Source organism: Aethina tumida, chromosome 2 (assembly GCF_024364675.1).
Source record: "Aethina tumida isolate Nest 87 chromosome 2, icAetTumi1.1, whole genome shotgun sequence".
NCBI classification, from domain to species: Eukaryota; Metazoa; Arthropoda; class Insecta; order Coleoptera; family Nitidulidae; genus Aethina; species Aethina tumida.
In genome coordinates this window covers 3,316,757-3,340,736 of record NC_065436.1, presented here as the reverse complement: position 1 = coordinate 3,340,736, position 23,980 = coordinate 3,316,757, and the positions used below count along the sequence as shown (strand labels likewise).

At 19.6% G+C, this 23,980-nt stretch overlaps 1 protein-coding gene across 1 annotated transcript; it reads right to left on the bottom strand.

The window, feature by feature from the left end:
* Window positions 1-1,269: 1,269 nt before the first annotated feature.
* Window positions 1,270-12,055, bottom strand: LOC109600603 (facilitated trehalose transporter Tret1). The gene is made up of 2 exons (XM_020016776.2): window positions 11,767-12,055; window positions 1,270-2,860 (listed from the first exon to the last, which is right to left on the bottom strand). The coding sequence occupies exons 1-2, from the start codon at window positions 11,840-11,842 to the stop codon at window positions 1,500-1,502; spliced, it is 1,437 nt and encodes a 478-aa protein (XP_019872335.2). The 5' UTR covers window positions 11,843-12,055; the 3' UTR covers window positions 1,270-1,499.
* Window positions 12,056-23,980: the final 11,925 nt, after the last annotated feature.

Below are 23,980 nucleotides of genomic sequence, written 5' to 3'. Positions count from 1 at the left end.
ATCTCAATTACTTTAATATTATTGTGTTTTTTATTTAAAATAATGCGACTGTAAAAATTGAAAAAGAAATTATTTGGAAAATTATCATAAAAAATTATAAAATAACTTTATCTTTTAATAAAATAATTGAAAAAATTAATTAATTTACTATAATTTAATAAAATTATTAATATAATAAATTTTATTTATTATTAATTTATAAATATATAATAATATATAATATTTACTTTAATTATTTATATAATTTTAATTTTATTTCTTTCTTAAAAAAATAATATGGATATTTATTTATTTTATATTAACCCCTATTTTATTATAAATCTCAATTATTTTTATATTATTGTGTATTTTATTTAAAATAATGCGACTGTAATATTTACTTTAATTATTTATATAATTTTAATTTTATTTCTCTCTTTTCAATAAAAATAATATGTAAATTTATTTATTTTATATTATCCCTAAAATATAATAATAATGTTTAAATATTATATATCTTAATTGCTTTTATATTATGTGTATTTCATTTAAAATAAAGCAACAGTAAAAACTGAAAAAAATGAAATTGTAAAATTTCCATAAATTTGTCATTTTAATTTAAAGTATTTTCCTTTTAATAAAATAGTTGAAAATATTAATATTTTTTTGTTTTTTATTATAATAAATTTTATGTTAATTCATATAAATATTTATTTTTTATAAATTTACTTTAATTGATTATACAATTCTTTTTTCTTAATATTTTATTACTTTATATTGTCTCTTATTTTATTATTATTTTTAATATTTTAATATTATTGTGTATTTTATTTAAAATGAAACGACTGATTAAAATGTTAAAAGTAATTAAGAAAAATAAACAATCTAGAAGAATGAAAAATATTTATAAAACTAATAAAAAAGTTAAACAAGTTTTCTAATTTTGACACACATTTTAATAGTAACAAGCAATTATATCAATTATTTATATTATTATATTTTATAATCTTCTGTAGAATGTGGTCAAGGTTTTAAATATTACAGTTAATTTTAAGATTTTCTAATATGTTAAGTGGTTTTTAACCAAGTTAATAATTATAATTATTTGTTATTTCTTTATTAAATATATTCTCATATAATTTATTTATTAATTACATACATAAAATAAATAAACATATGTTTCACCTAATTTAATTTTACAATGTAATTAAGGGTTAATTTTTTTTCTTGTGAGAAAAATGTAGATAATTAACTATCAAATTGTGTCAGGATGCATAAATAAAAAATCAATTCAACATATAAAATTTTATATATAAATTACATTTTCATACACAGTATAAAAAATATTTTGTACTTAATTAATTAATATAACAATAATTTACTTAGTACAAAAATAGGTAATCTAAAGCAGTTAAACTAATTAAGAAAATTAAAAAATTAAGTACGTGTGGTACTCATTCTTATATCTATAATATTAAATTCTTATTTATCAGCCTTTTGTTTTATATCAACACATACATTTATGCTTTTTCTATAAGTTCAATACATTTCTCATTTTCTTTTTCATCCTCTTCCTCACCTTTGAGGTGCTTCTGAATTTCTTCTAATGTTTTACCTTTAGTCTCCGGTACGAATTTATAAATACAAGTCAAACTGATCACGCAACTAACCGTAAAGGCATAAAATGCAAAATCAATTCCAAACTCGTCTTTCGTCATTTGGAAGAATTTCGAGATAATGGTGGCAACAATACAGAAGTAAATATCAGCCAAGCACAAAGCGAAAGCCTTGACATTGGCTGGGAACAGTTCACCCAACATACAAATCGGAATGCTTTGCATTCCCATGCCGAAAATAATTATGAAGCCGATCAAAGCAGTGACTGGCACCGCAGAAAACTTGGAAACGTCATGCTCAGTATGCATTTTGAAATAGAAATAGACGCTTTCAACCAACAAAGCTAATCCTGACCCGGCTATGGAGAGTAGCAACAAGGGACGTCGTCCTGCCCTGTCTATTATGGAGGAGCACAAAGCAGTGCACATCAACTGGACGGAGAAGAAGATGATGGTGGCTATTTCGGACGAAATATCATCACCAGCTTCCTTGAATATCATCTTGGCATAAAACGTGATGGCCGTGACGCCGCTGAGTTGCTGAGCAGTCCTGAGAATGACCATGATGGCCACAGCCTTCCTGTTGCTCCTCACCGTGAAGAGATCCAGGAACTTGCCGCTGTTTCTGGTCTGGGCCTTGACTGCGTTGGACAGTCGGGACAGCTCAGCATCCACATCCAACAGCCCCTTGAAGGTCTGCAGGCTGTGCTTGGCGTCCTTGAATTTGCCCCTCATTAGATGATAGTAAGGCGACTCCGGCATCCACATGAAAGTGACCAGACCCAGCACCGGACACACGGCGGATATCAACGCAGTGGTCCTGATGCTCAAGTAGGAACCTATAACGTTGATGGCCAACATCCCGAAGATCCAGGCCACAGAGACTCCAGACCCCAGCTTCCCCCGGATCTTAGGGTCGGCTATTTCTCCTATGTACATCGGTACGGCCGTGAACGCCCATCCGTCCGCCACCCCAGCTATGAACCGGGCCACGAACAGCACCAGGGGGGAGTTGGCGTAGGCGATCATAATCCAGGCGGCGAAGAACGGGAACGACGTCAAAATAATGGTCTTCTTCCTCCCTAGGATGTCCACGGTGGTGCCCACGATGAGGGACCCTATTATTGCACCCAAAAGAACCATCACAGCCATGGTGGATCCCTCGTCTTTGGTTAGTTGGAGGGTGGAGTTGCCGTGGATCAGCTTCTCCAAGGATGGTGAGGGCCATCCATAGTGCATGCCACTGGTGACGATCGTTAAGGTGGCTGGAAAAGAATGGAATTCGTTAAGTACGCCATTTATTTGATACCTTAAGCCAAATTGTGGGTCGTTAATAACAAAAAGTTGATACTATAGGCCAAATATATTACGGTGAGGTGCCAAAGTGTATTTTCAAACTGTAATATGTGACGCATGAACATGTTTTGCATTTTATTTTCTGCCTTTTAAGAGACATTAATTACAGTTTTATTATTAGTCTTTCCTACAAGTGAAATATGAAAATTGTCTTTCATGGCTTTGTGAATGTTGCTGCATTCACTGTTACGTAAACTGTGATCATAGAACCATATATTAATTATTTGTAGTAAGTGATCACGATTGTACTATAATATGTATTTAATTGTTTGTAATTATGAAGTAAACAAGTTATAATAAATTATTCACACATAATTTAGATAAGTAGGTACAATATGTATTTTTAAAGCAAATGAATTTTAATAGAGGTGGTTATGATGATATCAAAATGTCTCTCAACTTTAGTTTTGTCATATGAAATAATGTAAATAATAAATTATTTTCATAAAATATGAATTAAAATGGATATTTTTTTAGGAATAGAAAAAAAATTGGTTACAAATAAGATAATTATTAGTTATAAAATAAAAAATAGTAAATTTTATAACTAAATATACTTTTTTTATCAACCCAAAAAATAACATTAAAAATTACAATAATAATTAAACTTAAATAATAAAAAAATAATGGTGTATTAATTCCATTTTTGTCACACACAGTTAAGAAATGAAAAATTGGAAAAATGGGAAAAATATATATTTTTATAACTGACACAAATGTCATTAAATGATTAAACAAAATTGCTAAATAATGTTTCAATTCCTTTAATTATTGTTTACAAAAAATATGGAGGAAATATTTTCTTTGAAAATAGAAATTAATAATTATTAAATATTTCATAAAAAATACCAAAGTTAATACAGAAAATGGTAAAATTTTACTAATATAAATAAATAAAAGTTTTTCTAATCCATTTTAATCTCATTTTTGATACAAAAATTTAAAATATAAATAGAAAAATATGAAAAAATATATATTTTTAAAACAGACAGCAATAAAAAATTAAATAAAATTGTTAAATCATGTTTTAGTTTCTTTAATTATTATTTCCATATAAAATGAAGTAAATATTTTCTTTGAAAACAGAAATTAATAATTATTAAATATTTCATATGAAATGCCAAAGTTCAGATAAAATTTTTCGAGGTTTTTCCATTCCATTTTAATCCCAAAGTTAAGGCAGAACATAATAAAATTTTTGGTAACATAAACGAATCAAATTTTTCAAGATTTTTCTATTCCATTTTAGTCTCATTTTTGACACATAAATTTAGACATAAAAAATAAGAAAAATGGGAAAAATATATATTTTTAGAACTGTCACAAATCTACAATAAATAATTAAAAAAAATTCCTAATTAATGTTTTATTTTTAATTATTATTTCCAAATAGTATGGGGTAAATATTTTCTTTGAAAAATGAAATTATTAGACATTTTACTAACAAATTAAATTTTTCAATGTTTTTCCACTCCATTTTGGTCACACAAAATTATTAAATAAAAAAATTAGAAAAATGTAAAACACAGTAATAAATAATTACTAAATTTTACATAAAAATGTCAAATTTAAACAGCACGTTGTAAAATTTCACTAATATAAACAAATAAAATTTTTCAAGGTTTTTCGACAGTTTCATGTCGAAAATATTTCCATATTGACGTAAAATTTTCGTCCGATTTATCAGCGATTAAATGTACGTGTGTGGTAAATAAAAAAAATTTATTGACTTTATGTCCCACACATGCCGGTCCATTTATTGTTTAGATCAAGATAAACAATCGAAATAGTGATATCACTTAAATACGTAAGTAATTTGGTTTTATCACTGTAATATCAGTGTTGGAAATTTGCATGAAATGTTAATCGAACTTTATTGGACAGGATGATTAAAGATTAATGAAGTATTTATTGTAAGAACAGCAATAATTGTTGCTACATTAAATTTACGTTAATGTTAATGGTTGTGGTGAAATCATTTAACCATAAATCTCGAAACTTGAGGATTATTTTAATAAAATTATGTTTGTGTATTGTAAATCAACTGGATTATTGCACAAGATATTAATTAAATTCTGGTTATAACTGGATTATTAATTAATTGTAAAGTAAATATAATATGATTTACAACTTTAATTATATAAAAAAAAAGTTATTATTTATTAATTCTATTTATTAATTTATTAGTCTTTGGTCTGTTTTAATTAATTAATTTACAACCTATTGGGTCATCTAGATTTAATTGAATTAACTGATAAGCAAAATTTTGTAATAATTATGTCACTATGTGAAAAATTATTTATGGGTAATTGTTAATTGTTATCTGTATTGCGTTATACTTCTCAATTGGTTTCAAAATAATGATTTCATTCCAATGTCCTTCTATATGCATAAATTAATTAAATCATTATAAAAAATATATATGTATATAATTTTTATTTAATTAATTACATTTAATGATTATTATTTTATTTTTCTTTTTATTTTTCAAATTTTACTTATCATAAATACAAAAATATTACATTTATTAATAAAAAATTTTATTAATTAATTTTAGCCATTAAAAGCTTTATATGTATAACTATTACTATTTTATCTAATTAAATAGTTAAGTCATGAGTAAATTTTTGAATATTTGTAAAAATACGTAAGTTTACTAATTTTCTGATCAGTCTCAATTAATTAGAGCTATTTGGTCATAAAATTTGATTTGTTTAACTATTATTATTATTATTATTATTATTACTAATTGATTAACTAAGTCACAAATAGATTATTTATATTATTAATTACTTATGTAGTTTTTACAATTTGACTTACAATTTTAATAATTAAACAAATTATATCTTAATTATATTGATTAATTTTTTAATATATACAAAATGAATTTCCCCCTCAATGAATTAGAAATACTATTTACTATTTTTTTTAATTAAATAGTAATAACTAATTGTCAAGTAGATTATTTATATTATTGCTTATGCAGTAATTAAATTTTAATTTAAAATTTTAATCATTAATCAAATTGGATATTAATTTTATTTATTAATTTTTGAATATTTATAAAATTAAATTAAACTAAATTAAATAACTAAAACACAAATAGTTTATTTCTATTATTAATTACTTATGCAGTAATTACAATTTCATTTACCTTTTTTAATTATTAAATTTTTTAATATTTACAGAAAATGTACTAATTTTTTGGTCACCCTTAATTAATTAGAAATACTATTATTACTATTTTTCTCAATTAAATAGTAATAATTAAAAGTCAAGTAGATTATTTATATTATTGCTTATGCAGTAATTAAATTTTAATTTAAAATTTTAATTATTAATCAAATTGGATATTAATTTTATTGATTAATTTTTGAATATTTGTAAAATTAAGTAAATTTATTGAATTTATGGTCAGTCCCAATTAATTAAAATTACTTGGTCCTTAAAGAAATTTAATTTGTTTAATTATTATTAGTATTTTTACTAATTAAATAACTAAGACATAAATAGATTATTTCTATTATTAATTACTTATGCAGTAATTACAATTTAATTTACATTTTTAATTATTAAATAAATTATAAATTAATTTTATTGATTAATTTTTGAATATTTATATAATTAAGTAAATTTACTAATTTTCTGGCCAGTCTCAATTAATTAAACACAAATAGATTAATTCTGTTATTAATTACTTATGCAGTAATTACTATTTAATTTACATTTTTAATTATTAAACAAATTGTAAACTAATTTTATTGATTAATTTTTGGAATATTTATAAAATTAAGTAAATTTACTAATTTTCTGGTCAGTCTCAATTAATTAACCCTATTTGGTTATTAACGAAATTTGATTTGTTTAACTATTATTACTATTTTTACTAATCAATTATTAACTGATTAATTATGCAATATTTACAATTTTAATTATTAACCACACTATATATTAATTTCTTTGATTATTTATTGAATAATTGTAAAATTAAGTAAATTTACTAATTTTCTGGTCAGTTTCAATTAATTAGAACAACTTGGTCATTAAATAAATTTAATATGTTTAATTATTATTACTGTTTTTATTAATTAAATAATTAAAACAAAAGTAGATTATTTATATTATTAAATACTTAATTTAATAGACTAATTATTAAAAATATTGATTAATAATCTTATATTAATTAAGTAAATCTCAGTTTAAATTGACTTACAACTATGTTGAGTCATCCCTGTTTAATTGAATTAATTGATAAGCAAAATTTTGCAATAATTATGTCACTGTGTGAAAAATTAATTATGGCTAATTGTTAATCATTATCTGCATTACGTTATACTTCCCAACTGAGCTGATTAGATACTGAACTAATAATAACATTCTAAAGTGGAAAGTTTTTAAGTTTTATATTTATTTAAAGTTTTTGAACGTTGCTGTGTTCATTATATTATGTTATACATAAAGTTTAATTGATTTAATAATTGGTGAATGCGTAACAAATGTTTTCTGAAAATAATTACCCATTAATAATTATCGTTACGTAAGCCACAATTAGAAATAGAGATCAATATTGCAAATAATTTCATTAGGCCGTCGGGATTTTTTCGCATGATGCAACAAGTTTCCGGGATTTGCGCACGTCGAGAAAATATCCAATCGTTCATTTTCATTGCAAATCTGTTTGTTTGCAAACAAATTATTGCGACATTAATACTGCGTCCGTGAGTTTATTAATTAAGTGCGGCAGTCGTGTATTTTTTCGTTTTCTTATTGTTTATTTCGCGTAATGGATTTTACGGGTTTTACCTTGAGTTTATTATTAAAATGGGGTCGTTAAACGCGGCGCCATCGATGATTCGCGTGATTCGGTTATTCCTGACGTGAACTTTTTGCGGGAACGGGACCATGCAGGACCTATTGATTTTGTCGACTTCTTCAAATTAGTCTCCGCAATGGAACAAACGTTTAGTCACACTTTGTACAATTCAAATGTGTTTTTACTTATAATTTTTTTGTTTAACTTGCTTTAGTTTACGTAATATTAATTAATTATTTAAATTTCATAATTTTTTTCTCGATATTTATCACATTTTCTCACTTTAATATTTTATTACTTTCCATAGGTAATAATAATTATTTAAATTATTTTTATATTTTACATATTATTTATTAATTTTTAGTAATAACTACATTATATTTTTAAATTTATCATTTTTTTTAATTATATAAAACAAGAAAGTTGATATATATTTTTTTATTTCATTTTTTTAACGATTTTAAAATATAATAAAAATTTATAATAATATTTTTAATGTTTAAAAGGAAAAAAGTTTTAGGATTTATTTATTAAATAATTATAAATTACACAAATGTTTAATTGTTCAAATTTCAAAATTTTCATGATAATAAATTTATATATATATATTTAATAGTTTAATTAAAGAGTGTTTTCTATTTATTATTTTAATTATTTAATTATAAAACCATTTTTGAATTTATATTTTTATAAGATATTTTATTTCCTAAATTTTACATTTTTTTATTAAACAATTATAAAAGACACACATATTTAATTTGTTTATATTTTATTAATATTAACAATTATAAAATTATTTTTTGAATATTTTAATTTAAGGGATTTTTTATTACCTAAATTTTACATTTTTTTTTGTTAAATAATTATAAAAGACACACATTTTTAAAATGAATTTATTTAATTATTTTCTATTTAATTATTTTAAACGATTATAAAATTATTTATTTAATACTTCAATTTAAAAACTTTAAAACTATTTTAATTTCTAAATTTTACATTTTTTTGTTAAATAATTATAAGACACAAATATTTAAATATTGTTTATTTAATTTTTTCAAATTTCACTATTATTAACGATTAAAAAATTATATATTTTTTTATATAATTATTATATTAATGCTTAATTAATTTTAATTTTTAGTTTTTATCATATTTATTTTTGGAATTATTATAAAAGATACAAATGTTTATTTTTTAATAATTTAAATATTTTCTATTTTATTACGTTTAAAAATTATGAAATTATATTTTAAATATTTTAACTTAAAGTACTTTAAAACGTTTTTATTTTATTTTTTTTTTTTTGTTAAATAATAATTATAAAAGACACAAATATTTCAATTTTATTTATTTAATTTTTTCAAATTTCAGAATTATTAACAATAAAAAATTACATAATTTTTAAGTTTTATTATTTCTATTTATGAAATAATTATAAAAAGTTACTATTTTATTACTTTTAAAAATTACAATATAATTCTTTGAATATTTCAATTAAAATGACTTTAAAAGTATATTTTATTATTATTATTGTTATAAATTATTAAATTTTTTATACTCTAGAATCAATTAAAGATTATAAGAATAAATATTTTTAATATATTAAATTATTATTTTAATATAATTTATTTAATTATATATTTCATATAAAAATAAAAAAAAAAATAAAAATGACACAAATATTTAGTTAAATAAATAAAATAATTTATTTAACTTCTTTAAATTCCACCAAAATTATTAACAAAAAGTTATATATTCTTAAAAATTTTATTAAAGTGTTTCAATTTTTTTATTTATGAAATAATTATAAGAGATAGAAATGTTGAACTTTTATCAATTTAATATTTTCCTATTTTATTATTTTTGACAAATATAAAATAATTTTTTAATTTAATATAATTTATTTTTTTTATTTTCTAAATTTTACATTATTTTTTGTAAAATAATTAAAAAACACATAATTATTTAAATTTTATTTCTTTAATTTTTTCAAATTACAGTATTATTAACAATTAGAAAATTTTATATTTTTAATAGTTTAATTAATTAGTGTTTAATTAATTTATGTTTTATTTATGAAATAATTATGAAAGTTACAAATGTTTAATTTTTATTAATTTAATTGTTTCCTATTTCATTACATTAAAAATTATATTATAATTTTTTGAATATTTCAACTAAAATGATTTTAAAACTTTTATTTCTTAAATTTTATAATTTATTTTTGTTAAATAATTAAAAAAGAAAAGAAAATTTAAATTTTATTTATTTATTTAATTAAAGTATTTCAATTTTTTTAATTTTCTAAGTTTTATTATTTTGATTTATGAAATAATTATAAAAAATACAAATATTTAATTTTTATTAATATAATTTTTTCCTATTTTATTAGTTTTTGAATATTTCTATTTAAAGTACTTCTATTTTCTAAATTTTACATTATTTTGTTAAATAATTATTGGATTAAATAATTATAAAAGACTGTTTAATTTTTTTTTTAATTATTTCTTTTAGTTTATACAATTGTATATTTTTTGTAAAAATTTAACAGTGTTTACTTATTTATTTATTTTTTTTTGAATTTCACTTATTAAATAATTATAAAAAATAGAATTGTTTAATTTTTTTTAATATTAAAATATTTCATATGTCATTACTTTTAAATTTTATAAAATTATTTTTTTATTCAATTAAAGGGATAAAAATAAATAATTAAATAATACTATTAAAATAAAAAAGGATTTAAATTATATTCATTTAATTTTTAATATTATAATATTTTTAATTAGATTTTAAAAACTAAAATATATATTTTTTTATTTTTATTTATATTGTATGATTATAACCTATTAAATTATTATTTTAAAATAATCTAATATATTTTTAGTATATTTACTATATTTTATTTTGTTGTCTTACTTTTATTATACAAATTTCTTTCTCCTTGTATTTGCCAACTTTCACTTTTTAACTATACTTAATTGTATCATTTTAAACCTTAATTTAATTTGCATATACGAACATGTGTTTATTAAATACAAATTTAAATTAACATTCTATTTATATTAATTTACTTCACACCACTTTGTTCTTATTCGTAATTTTTTCGTCGACAAAAATATTTCTCATGTGCACATAAAATTAGCATATAATTAATGCTAACATTAAATATTAATTTAAATCACCGTTCCTTGTTTCAAAATTCGTATTTTAATTTATTCAACATCGGTGGCATTGAAGAAGTAACGTAAATTTATACAGCTCTTTTAATTGTTATTCCATTCAAGGTAAAAGTCTAAAGGAACAACAACAAACGTTCATTGATTTCCGCATTTTTTTTAAAACTAACGCACATTCTAACTTCAAAAACATGCGTGAAAACATTATTGGGTTTACATCATTGTATTTTCGTCCCAACTTTCTAGACTTTATCAACAACAAACTAATTTGCATGTTCGATAAATTTTTTGCTGATCGTTACTTAGAAAGTCAAACGTTGGACGAAAATATTTACCTCAGAGGAAAATTAATTACCCGTTTCGATGTGGGACAATGATCTTTTTTAGCAGGTTGTCGTGGGTGATGATGTGTGTTTATTAAAAATGTGTTGCCAAGGCAAAATAATGTCTGAGTCTTTGTTCTTTTTTTGTACCAAACCTGGTTTAGTTCTGATTTAACCATCAAAGAAAGCTTCAAGAACTGAAAGCACTCAAAACGTTTTGGGGGAGGAACAAAGGATGATTATAATTGTTTAGCCTTAAAGAGTGGTAATGGTATTGAAATTTATTCGTCTGTCGTAAATTAATACCTGTTTTAAAGTCATTATTCTGTGATTATAATTTCCACACATTGGAACAGCTGATCATGTTGTCGTTGCTGCTCCAGTTTAAGATTGGACACTGCCATTAATTTTATTTAATTTTTTAAAGCTTGCTTCAGGTTCCCAGCCTGAGCCATTAACTGAATTAATGAAAGGTAAGAGAAAGCTGCGACAGTACTCACCAGAAATGGCAGCCCAATATTGGTACTTGTTGTTCCCCTGCTGAATCTTCAGCTGCGACCCCGTCGTGATCTTCATCCTCGCACCGTCACACAAAGAACCCACCAAATTTAAACCGAACAACAAAATAAACGACAAGCTGAACGGAAGGCAAACAGCTGCATCGGCAGTAAGCCACCCAACCACTGTCGGCAGTAACAAACCAAAAAAAAAAAAATATAAATTAAAAACTAACTAAAACTTTACAGCTCCAAGTTCGAACACATGATTCTTTCAGGTGAGTGAATTTCAGAGTGAGTCGGCGGTAAGAGGCCATCGGGCTTAAATACGGCGAGGGAATCACGCTCGGCGAGTATGGAGAGGCCTCGACGATGACAGGCCGAACTTTGAACGGTTTCCGACCGTAAATTCGTCAGGTTGCAACACATTTTGGGACGGTCGTGGATCCTCGAAATGTTTGGTCTTTAAATAAAATCGAATTCGTGGGCATCACACTTGGCTAAATGGCATGTACTTAGTGCATTTTATTAATTGGTATATGGGACGTGGGAGGGTAATACCTACAATGTAATTACTTCGTGAGATAGTAATTTTACCGGTATTTCTAATACATATGGTATATTTATAGTTTTGTGTGTCATGTGTAAATTTGTTTCGTTACCATTATTGGTGTCGATAAGTGTACATAGTATAATATACTAATTATTAAATGTGTGTCCAGGTAATAAGTATTAATATTGTAAATATGCATTTTAGAATAATATAAATACAACATTTTGAAAGTAAAAAATAATACGAATTTAAATAAAATAAAATAAATTTATATTAAATATATTATTAATAGTTTCTTTAGTAAAATAAATTAAATTAAGATATTGGAAGTAATTCAATTTCTATGTTTTTTTATAAAATAATTATAAAAGGTACAAATGTTTAATTTTTATTAATTTAATTATTAATTACTTTAAAAATTATATTATAATTTTTTGAATATTTCAACTAAAATAATTTTAAAACTTTTTTATTTCTTAAATTTTATAATTTTTTTTTGTTAAATAATTAAAAAAGAAAAGAATATTTAAATTTTATTTATTTATTTAATTAAAGTATTTCAATTTTTTTAATTTTCTAAGTTTTATTATTTTTATTTATGAAATAATTATAAAAAAATAAAAATATTTCTATTTAAAGTACTTTAAAACTTCTATTTTCTAAATTTTACATTATTTTGTTAAATAATTATTAGATTGTTTAAGCTTTTTAATTTATTAAATAATTATAAAAGAAATAAATGTTTTTTTTTTTAACAAAATTTTTAAAATTTCATTTTATTAATATATATATATATATATATATATATATATATATATATTGAATATATGATTAATAGTTTCTTTAGTAAAATAAAATAAATTAAAATATTGGAAGTAGTTATAAACAGATAAAATATTTTTTCAAAATTAATTATAATTAATATTTTATGGTTAAAAATAAAAAAATTACTTTTTTATTTATAAATTATTAAATTTTTTATACTCTAAAAACAATTATTATATAGATTATAAGAATAAATATTTTTAATTATTAAATTATTATTTTAATATAATTTATTTAATTATATATTTTATATAAAAATATTTATAATATTGTATAATGTAAGTCATTAATAATTTTTATAAATATAATTATAAAATTTTATTTATATTTATAAAAAAACTTAAATAATAATAAATAAAATTATAACTAAATAAATTAATTAGTTGTTTTGAAAAATAATTTATCAAAATTAAATTGTCTAATTATTAGTTTATAGTTAAAATACATATATACATATTTTTATTTGTAAATTGTAAAATTTTTTGTACTAAACAGGGGAATAAAATTTAAAATAAAATAAATTAATATAATTATTATATCGAGAATATTATATAATATATTATAATCATAAAAAAATAAAATTTTATTTAAGGGATTAAATTATTAATTAATTTTAATTAGAAAAACTTCATTCATTGTTTTTTCAATTTCATTTTCATATAATATTTTATTTTATTACTTAATAGTTAATAAATTTTTTTTCAACATCTATTTTGCTTAAAAATATTATTTATTTTATTATATTTTTATGACATTTAAAAAAATAAATAATAATTTTATGAACAAAAATACATAATATAAAATTATTAATCTTAAGATTTTAATTAAAAATTTATTGCATATATGAGTGAAAATACTATTTTAAAAACTAATATGAAAATTGAGAAATATTAACAATTTTAATTAATAAAACTACATAATACATATTTATTTATTTTTTTATATTGTTAATAATAATTAAATATATCCACAGCAATTATTATTTTAATTTTTTGCTTTTAACTTAATCATTTCAATAGTTAATTATTATAATTATATAATATATATTTTCTTGTTTTTGTCTTAAAATTATAACATATATTCCTATTAATATATATTATTATATTAAATTAAGTTATTGAAATGAAATAATTAAATAGAAACATAATTTATCAGTATTATTTGAATTTAAATAAATAATTAAATAAAATTTTAGTAGTTTTTTTTTTAGTTTATTTAATTTAATGTGTAATTTATTTATTATTATTTTTGAAAACTGTTTAAATATACACACTATACAATTATTTTTATATAATTTATTTAAATATCTGTTTCATACAAAAATGTTTATAATATTGAAGAGTATAAGTCATTAACAAAATAAATAATTTTAATAATTAGTAAAATAAAATAATTTATAATAAATAAAAAAATATTATTATTATAAATTGAAAAATAATAATTATAATTTTATATCTTTTAGTATCAATTAATTAATTATTAAAAATACATAATATATACATATTTACAAATTTTATTTTATGAAAATTTAAATAACGGTAGAATTTATTAAAATTAAATAATTTGTTATAAATGAAAAAATATTATTAAAATTGAGAGATAATAAATATAATTTTAATTAGTTTTTTTTTGTAATTTTTATACTTTATTTGTTATAATGTACGTATTTTTTATACGATACTATAAAAAATAAATCATTAGTAATTTTTTTAATTATGTATATTAAATAGTCAAATTAAATAATTAATAATCTAATTTTAATTACCAAAAATTTTATATATGCAAATTTATATAATAGAAGAAATTATTAAAATTAAATAATTAATATTATTATTGTGTAATAATAAATAGCTTTAATTGTAATTATTTAAACTGTTGTTTTTTGATAATATTTTAAATATACTGTACAATTTTTTTTAAATATATTATTGCATAAATTATAATTTATTTTATTTAATATGTTATTAGAATTAAAATGGGAACAGTACAATTTTGTTTAAAAATATGCACTTAAAATTAATAATTATGATAAATTAATAAAATCAATTTTCAATACCAGAAATAACGAGTTTTTATAATTTTGAAATATTTTAATGACTGTGACGTCACTTTAATGGGTGATAAAGTTAATGATGTGTTAATATAAATTTTACAACCTTTTGCCAAAATACCTTAATATAATTGTAAAATTTATTAATATAACATTTATAAAATGAAATTTTAGTCTTTATGTAAATTTTATTATCATTAATCTCATCAACTATAATTAATGTACTTTTCATTAATTTTCTAAATGTTAATACTTTTGCAACAAGTAATAAAAATAAAATAAATAATTATATTAAATATATATTTTAACTAATAATAGTTAACCAGGTGAAAATGCTATTATTGTAATAGATGAAGAAAATATTTGAAACTGGTTTTAAAAATGTCATGGATGCCTCGAAGGTTACAAGAAACTATATTTTCTGCACACTGCATTCAAATAAAACTTGTGGCCATGCCAAAAAAATGTCTTCGTTAAGATGGAACGCAAATAATTAAGAAACTATTAAAAGTCCCTTGTACGAGTTGCCAAGATATCAAATTGAACTAAAAATATGATCTGGTTTAATTCGATTAAATGGCTGTTTCAGGAAATGCTCATCTAAAAGTGGTATTTATAGAAAGCTCGTTCAATAATGTTTCCAAATTAGTATTTATGACTTTTAGAATTTTAAATCTGACGTTTCTACGCTTCGATGAAATAAATACATCAACTAAAACCAGTCGAATTAGTTGTTAACAAGTGTTATTTAATTTAATTTGATATGTAGTATGTTTATTAATTTATAGTGTGCAATAAAGATGAATTAGTGATTAAATACCACGTTTATCAAGATTTCCCCGAACTTTGAGCAGCTTTCGTCACGCTGAAGGAAGTGAGACATTTGTGATACAGTTCATATCTTTTAATTTGCAACTATTTATGTTATTTACTGTCACAGTAATTTTAATGAATTTTTAATTTAATCAATGTACCAGGATGGTTGTTTAAGTTGTGTCGAAATATCGTTATCTGTTAATTAAAAATAAATTTATTATGTCATAAATATAATTTTAGAAAACGTGACTTTTTCGTTTTCATTTTAAAAAGAAAGTTACACGCACAACAATTTTAAATCAATGAATTGGGGTGGAATGCACTGTTTCATCCACCATACTTACCCGATATTGCATCCCCGGATTTCCATTTATTCCTATTCTTATAAGATTTTCTTAGTGGTAAAAAATTTGAAAGGATTTTTATCTGTTAGGGGTTGAAAATTTGAACACTAGATGACGAGGGTGATTATATTATTGATTAAAAATAAAGGCTAAAAATAAAGGCTTAGAATAAAATAGAATAAAATAGAATAAAATAGAATAAAATAGAATAAAATGGAATAAAATAGAATAAAATAGAATAAAATAGAATAAAATAGAATAAAATGGAATAAAATAGAATAAAATAGAATAAAATAGAAAAAATAGAATAAAATAGAACAAAATCGAATAAAATTGAATAAAATAGAATAAAATTGAATAAAATTGAATAAAATAGAATAAAATTGAATAAAATAGAATAAAACATAATAAAATTGAATAAAATTGAATAAAATTGAATAAAATTGAATAAAATTGAATAAAATATAATAAAATAGGATAAAATAGAATAAAATAGAATAAAATAGAATAAAATAGAAAAAATAGAATAAAATAGAACAAAATCGAATAAAATTGAATAAAATAGAATAAAATAGAATAAAATTGAATAAAATAGAATAAAATTGAATAAAATAGAATAAAACATAATAAAATTGAATAAAATTGAATAAAATTGAATAAAATAGAATAAAATATAATAAAATCTAATAAAATATAATAAAATAGGATAAAATAGAATAAAATAGAATAAAATATAATAAAATAGAATAAAATAGAATAAAATAAAAATAAGTATAAAATAAAATAAAAATAAGTATAAAATATATTTTATTCTATTTTATTCTATTTTATTCTGTTTTATTCTATTTTATTCTATTTTATTCTATTTTATTCAATTTTATTTAATTTTATTCAATTTTATTATATTTTATTCGATTTTATTCAATTTTATTATATTTTATTCTATATTATTCAATTTTATTATATTTTATTCTATTTTATTATATTTTATTCTATTTTATTGTAAAAAAATAATATAAAATAAAATAGAATAAAATAAAAATATGTTTGTGTTTAAATTAGTAAAATTGATAATTTATTATAAATTCTTATTAAATATAAATTTTTCTTATTACTATTTTGACTTTATTTTAATATTATTGGTTTTAATTTAAAATACTTTTTACTTATGTTGTTTCTAGAAAAAAAATACAATACATTAATTTAAAAAAAAAATCAAAGTTAAAATCAATAGATTATTCAAACAATATTTTAATATTAAAGTAAAAGTAATACAAATAAAATAGAATGAAATAATCTAGAAAAAAGATAAGTAAAAAATAAATATAAAATTATTAAATAAAGAAGTAAAAACTGCAGTAAAATTAAATAAAATAAAATATTCAGAACATCTGATTCACCACATCATGAGAATAAAATACATATTATATTACAATAGTAAATAAGTAAAATGAATAAAAATTGTCTTTTAATGAAAACTCGTTTTCATGAATATAAATAATAATTTTTAACAAACAAAATAAATAAATTAAATAAATTAATTAAATTAAATAAATAAATTAAATTAAATAAATTAATTAAATAAATAAATAAATAAATTAAATTGAATGTAAAAAAGTGGCACCCCTTTACAGCCCCCCTAAATATCCATTAAGTTTGTACAAACAAGTAGAAAATCAGTAAACAGTTTGTTTATGAAACTTCAGGCTTCGTGCTGAAACGGCAGTAATTCATCGCAGGCAGGCCAAACGCCAATTGCAGGACACGATCTATTAGCCCGATTGAAGCGGCTTATAAATAAAATACGGCTAAATAACATGATTAATGTAATTTCCAAATGGGGCGCCGCATTTCTTCGTTTGTGCCCGTCAACAATCGATATCTGCATGTGCCTGTCTGCTTGTGTAACAGGCCGCTGCTGCTGAAAATTTCGTGTATATAGGACAGATGAAATCATGCAGAAAAAAGCCATTGCCTTTAATTAAAATCGTGTTTGTGTATGTGTTTATGTTGCTACTACCAGTTTTAGGTAAATTAACCTCGTTTTGTGCATAACGATCTCGTGGCAGTGCACATTTAAACGTTAATCGAGTGTGACAATTGTAAATGTCATTGGAAATTGATATGATGATTTATTTAAAATATATATTACATATTTTTTCTTAATAATAATTTACAGAATTTATAGGTGAAATTTATTAATATATGTGATATATTAAGTTAGATATTATAATCAATCACTTTTACTAATTTAAAATACATAATGTATAATATTATGATTTAGATTATTTAAATTATTATTTTATTTAATTTATTTATTTTATTTGTTTTATTTAATTAATTTATTTCATTTAATTTAATTAATTAATTTATTAAATTTATTTAATTTAATTAATTTATTTAATTTATTTATTTTTATTAATTTTACTTATTTACTATTTTAATTATTTTATTCTCATGAATTTTTCAAGAAACAACATAAGTAAAAAATATTTTAAATTAAAACCAATAATATTAGAATATAGTCAAAAAAGTAATAAGAAAAATTTGTATTTAATCAGAATTTATAATAAATTATGAATTTTACTAATTTAAACACAAACATATTTTATACTTATCTTTATTTTATTCTATTTTATTATATTTTATTCTATTTTATTCAATTTTATTATATTTTATTCTATTTTGTTCTATTTTATTCTATTTTAATCTATTTTATTCTATTTTATTCTTTTTTATTCTATTTTATTCTGTTTTATTGTATTTTATTCTAATTTATTATATTTTTTTTCCCTTTTATTATATTTTATTTTATATTAATTATATTTATTATTATTTATTTTAATATTTATTATTATTATCTATATAATTTTATTATATTTTATTCGATTTTATTCTATTTTATTTTATTTTATTCTATTTTATTCCAGTTTATTCTGTTTTATTCTATTTTATTCGATTTTATTCGATTCTATTCTATTTTATTTTGTTTTATTCTATTTTATCATTATTATTTTTCTTTTTATTTAATTTTCTATTAATTTAATTTATTTAATTCTGGATGTTTTATAGAATATTTATATTATTTTAATTTAATTTAATTTTTTTCTTTTTGTTTATTTTTATTTAAATTTGTTAGATAAATAAATTAAAATATAATAAATATATTATTTTATTTTAATTACATTTATTTTATTCATATATAAATAATAAATATTTTATTTGATTTTTTTATTAGTTTTTGCCAATGTTTTTTATTTACTTAAATAATTAATTTAATTTAAGTTTATTTTTTATTAATTTTTGTAATTTGTATATTAATTTTGTTAATTTGATTAATTTAAAGGTAAAGATTTATTTATTTATCTTAATTTTATATTATTCAGTTTTATTTTGTTGTTATTAATTTTATTTCATTTTGTTTTATTTTAATTTTAACAATATTATTAATTTATTATTTTTAGAGTTTATTTATTTAAATTATGATTAGACTGTTTCAGTTTTCGTATATAAAAATTAATAATATTAAAATAAAATATTAATTAATTTTCACTTTTACTGATTTAAAAATTTCAATAACTAAGATATTTCTTGAAGCAGGGTTTTAATAATAATATATAAATTATTAAAAACTCAAGTTTTTTATTAATTTTTGTTAATTTTATTTATTTATTTTTTCATTATTTTATTCTACTTTAATTAATTCATTCATTTTAATTTAATTATTATTTTGTTGATTTTACTTATTTTGTTTCTAAAAATTTTAGTTTTTGTATTTTCTTCTTAATTACTTTAATGGTACTCCAATTTCAACATTGTTGTATGATTAATTTATTATTCTTAACGATGAATGATATATTAATAAAAAAATTAATACAAAACAAAGGTATGATTTATTGTATAATAAAATAATTATTATTTCCATTAGTCATTTAGGTTCGTGTAGCCAACTCGTAAACAATTTAAGGACCATAAATTCATCAAACTTATAACAGCAAACAGTTAACGAACATAAAAAACAATTACACGTAATAATTGAAGAAAATATGCAATCACACTTATAGTACAAGAATAATTGTCTAGTAAAACTAGTTCAGCGTTTCTAAATCAGACTGTACTTTGACCCCCGTAATCCCTTTGTGCATCCCCGCACGAAAACGAGATCGATCGCACAAGAGAAATCCCAGTTTTTTTTCATACGTGGTGAAACACCTGATCTTTTGTTGGACGAAGGGTTGCTTATCTACCTGTGCACGACATCACCACGTGGATTGCACCTCGCCAGCGCTTCTGCAACGGAAAACTTAATTTTTCACCCGGTGGGTCCATCGTTCTGTGACTGCACCTTCAGTTTGGAACCGCTGCCTTTCGGGTTCATGAACCCCTATTTTTCTTTGATTTACTACCTGTGTGTTTTTGAAGTTTTTTTCTTTTGGTGGTTGGTCAATGCTCCTTGAACGCGATGTTGTCTTTGTTGTGGATGGTAAAATTGTAAAAGTCCTGTTCGTATTGTGGTACGAGAGTATTAATGAAAGGGGGATGAAATGCAAAATACTTTTTTTAAATCTTTGAAATACAATTTAAATTAAAATTAGACTTTTAATATTTTAAAGGTAATATAATTTTGTTAAAATTTAAATTTTTAATCTAAATAAAAAAGTTTTGCAATTTTTAAGGTGTTTTATATATAATTAATTATGGATAATATCTTATTTAGTACATAATAAGATAAATAATAATAACATAATACATTTTTCTTATATTTTCAACTTAAATTAATCGCTTCAATTTTTATAAATATTTTTAATGATAAAATATTACTTTTTTTTATTTTATATATTAAATATTATTTTCCTTATATGTTTATTTATTATGTAATAATAAATTTAAATATACAAATGCAATTAAATGGTTAAAGATATATATTTTTAAATAAACCATTTAATATATTTTTAAAATTTATTAAGTAAAATCTTTTATTTTATTAAAATAAAATTAAATAATTGTAAATATTTTTATAAATATTAAATAAATAAATAAATAAATAAATATTTTGTTAAATACTTTTTATTTATTAAATATTTTTTTATATATATTTAATGCTTGATAAAAATAATAACCTTCACATTCCTTAAATATTACATTTTTTTAATTTTAAATATACAAATTAATTAGATAAATAAAAATAATTTTTGGAAATAGTATAAAGGATTGGAAATTTTTTTATAATAAACCAATTAATTTTTTTTATTTTACTAAATAATAATTTAATTTTAAATTTTATAAACCTTCAAATCAAAGAATAATTTTTATAAACATTAAAGTAGTTTAAATAATAGTAAACATTTTTGATAATAAAATATAAATTATTTATTTTTTTATTTATGAAAGATTGTTTTTTATGTTTTATAATTAAAAAAACTAACAATAACCTTCACAATCTTTTAAATATTACAAAATTTGATTTAAATTTAAATATATAAATTTATTTAAATGGTTAAAGATAAAATTTAAAGAAATGGATTTTTTTTATAGTAAATCAATGATTTCTTTCTTTTATTTTATTAAATTTATCTCAGACTTTGAATTTCAATGAATCGATAATTTTTATAATCAGATAACAATGATTTTCATAAATAAAAATATTGTAGAACAAATTAAATTTTGAGATAATTTGGACACTCAATTTTTATTACGTTTAAATAATAGTATTAATTAATAATTAAATAATAAAATATTTGAATATTAGATTTTGAATATCAATGAATCGATAATTTTTATAAATCTTTCAATATAACAATGATTTTCATAAATATAAATATTATTGTATAAATTTATTTTTTGAGATAATTTTTATTATATAATAGTAAAAAATTTTGATAATTAAATAGATAATTTTCTTATATATTGTATTAAAAAAATAACAATAAATTAATTAACAAAAATATTCGTAATTTTTTAATATATTATTAAATAAATTATTTTGTTATATTTTTTAATTAACCGTTTTTATGGATAATTTATATAACCTTTTAAATGTAAGTTTCCTTAAATTTAATGGTTTTAAATAATAAAATATTTTTTTTATTTTTTTTTTATTTATTAAGTTTATTTATATTACTTAATGTAAAAATTGAAATTAATAATATAAATTTAAGAAATATTATGTTAAATGTAAAGGATTGTTAAAATTATTTCCATTTTTAGACATTATTTATATTTTTTTTTTTATTTAATAAATATATTGTTTCTTAAATTTTAACGATAATTTTTATAATTCTTTAAATAGAATAATACTTTCCTTAAATTTTGTGTTTTTCCATTTATTCAGAAACTATTTATTATTATTCTCTTTGAAAAATTATAATAGCTCAAATTAACAATAATATTTTTGTCAAATAAATATAGAAAAATATCTACAATAAAACATTTCAATTTGTTTATTCAATTTTATTTTTCTACATTTTATATTCAATAAATTATCTATATCAATTTTTACATTTTTACTACTTTTTAAATTTATTAAATTATATGATAAATTCTACCAATTATTAATTTCATTAAAATTCTTCAAATTATCAATTTAAATTTTAGGAATTATCGATAATAAATATATTTATATATTTATTAAATATTTTTTTTTTAAAACCGACATAAAATATTCTTTTTATCTTTTAATTATCAAAAAATTTTATTAAATATAAATTTATAAATATAAACATAATTGTAGTTAAAATTTATTAATTTTATATTACTAGAAAATTTCATTTTAAAAACTAAAAATTAATTTAATAATTAGTCATGTTTCTAAACAAGTTTTGAGTTTTATATAAATTATTAAATAAATTATGTAAAAATATATACATTTTCATAAAATAAATATTAGGTCTTTTTTCTATAACTCCAAAAAAATATATAAACCAACGGAAACAATTTCATATTTAATAATATTTTTAATTTTATATAATTTAGTTTATATTTTATTAATATAATTTTAATTAGTATATAATTATATAAAAAAAACAAATAATATTTTTATTTTTGTATATAAAAATTATTATTATATTTTATAATCTTTAAGTAATTTATATTTTTTTTTTAATTTTGGCAACTACTAAAGAAAATTTGATATTTTTATGAATTTTTTGGTTTTTCCATGAACTTTAGTTAAGCCTGTAGACTCTCGCAGGCCCCGATTACTCAGAAATCGCCACTTGGCGTTCAGTTTGTTTGGCAACCGCGAATTTTGTTAGTGTTGCCTCTCAACTGATATTATACAGTCTTTATTGATCCCCAACTCGAACTGTTTATAAAATTTTTAAACAAAAATATTACGAAAACGTGTCGAAACCCAAATTTCATACATGCAGAGAGGTTTATTCTCGTCCATTAACCATTAATAATAAAATAATATATATATTGCGCACAATTTTTCGATAACACGTTTATGAATGCGTCGAGTGTAAATTGATTTCATGTTTTTGTGTGGGGAAAAATCGCTCCCGAAAGTGGGACGAGTGTTTATATGGTGGGTAAGTGTGTCGATAATTTCGTGGGGCGAACGAAAATCCTGCTGCTGATAATAACACGGTGTTCGCAGTTTCGTTCAATCGTATCGACGTATGTTAA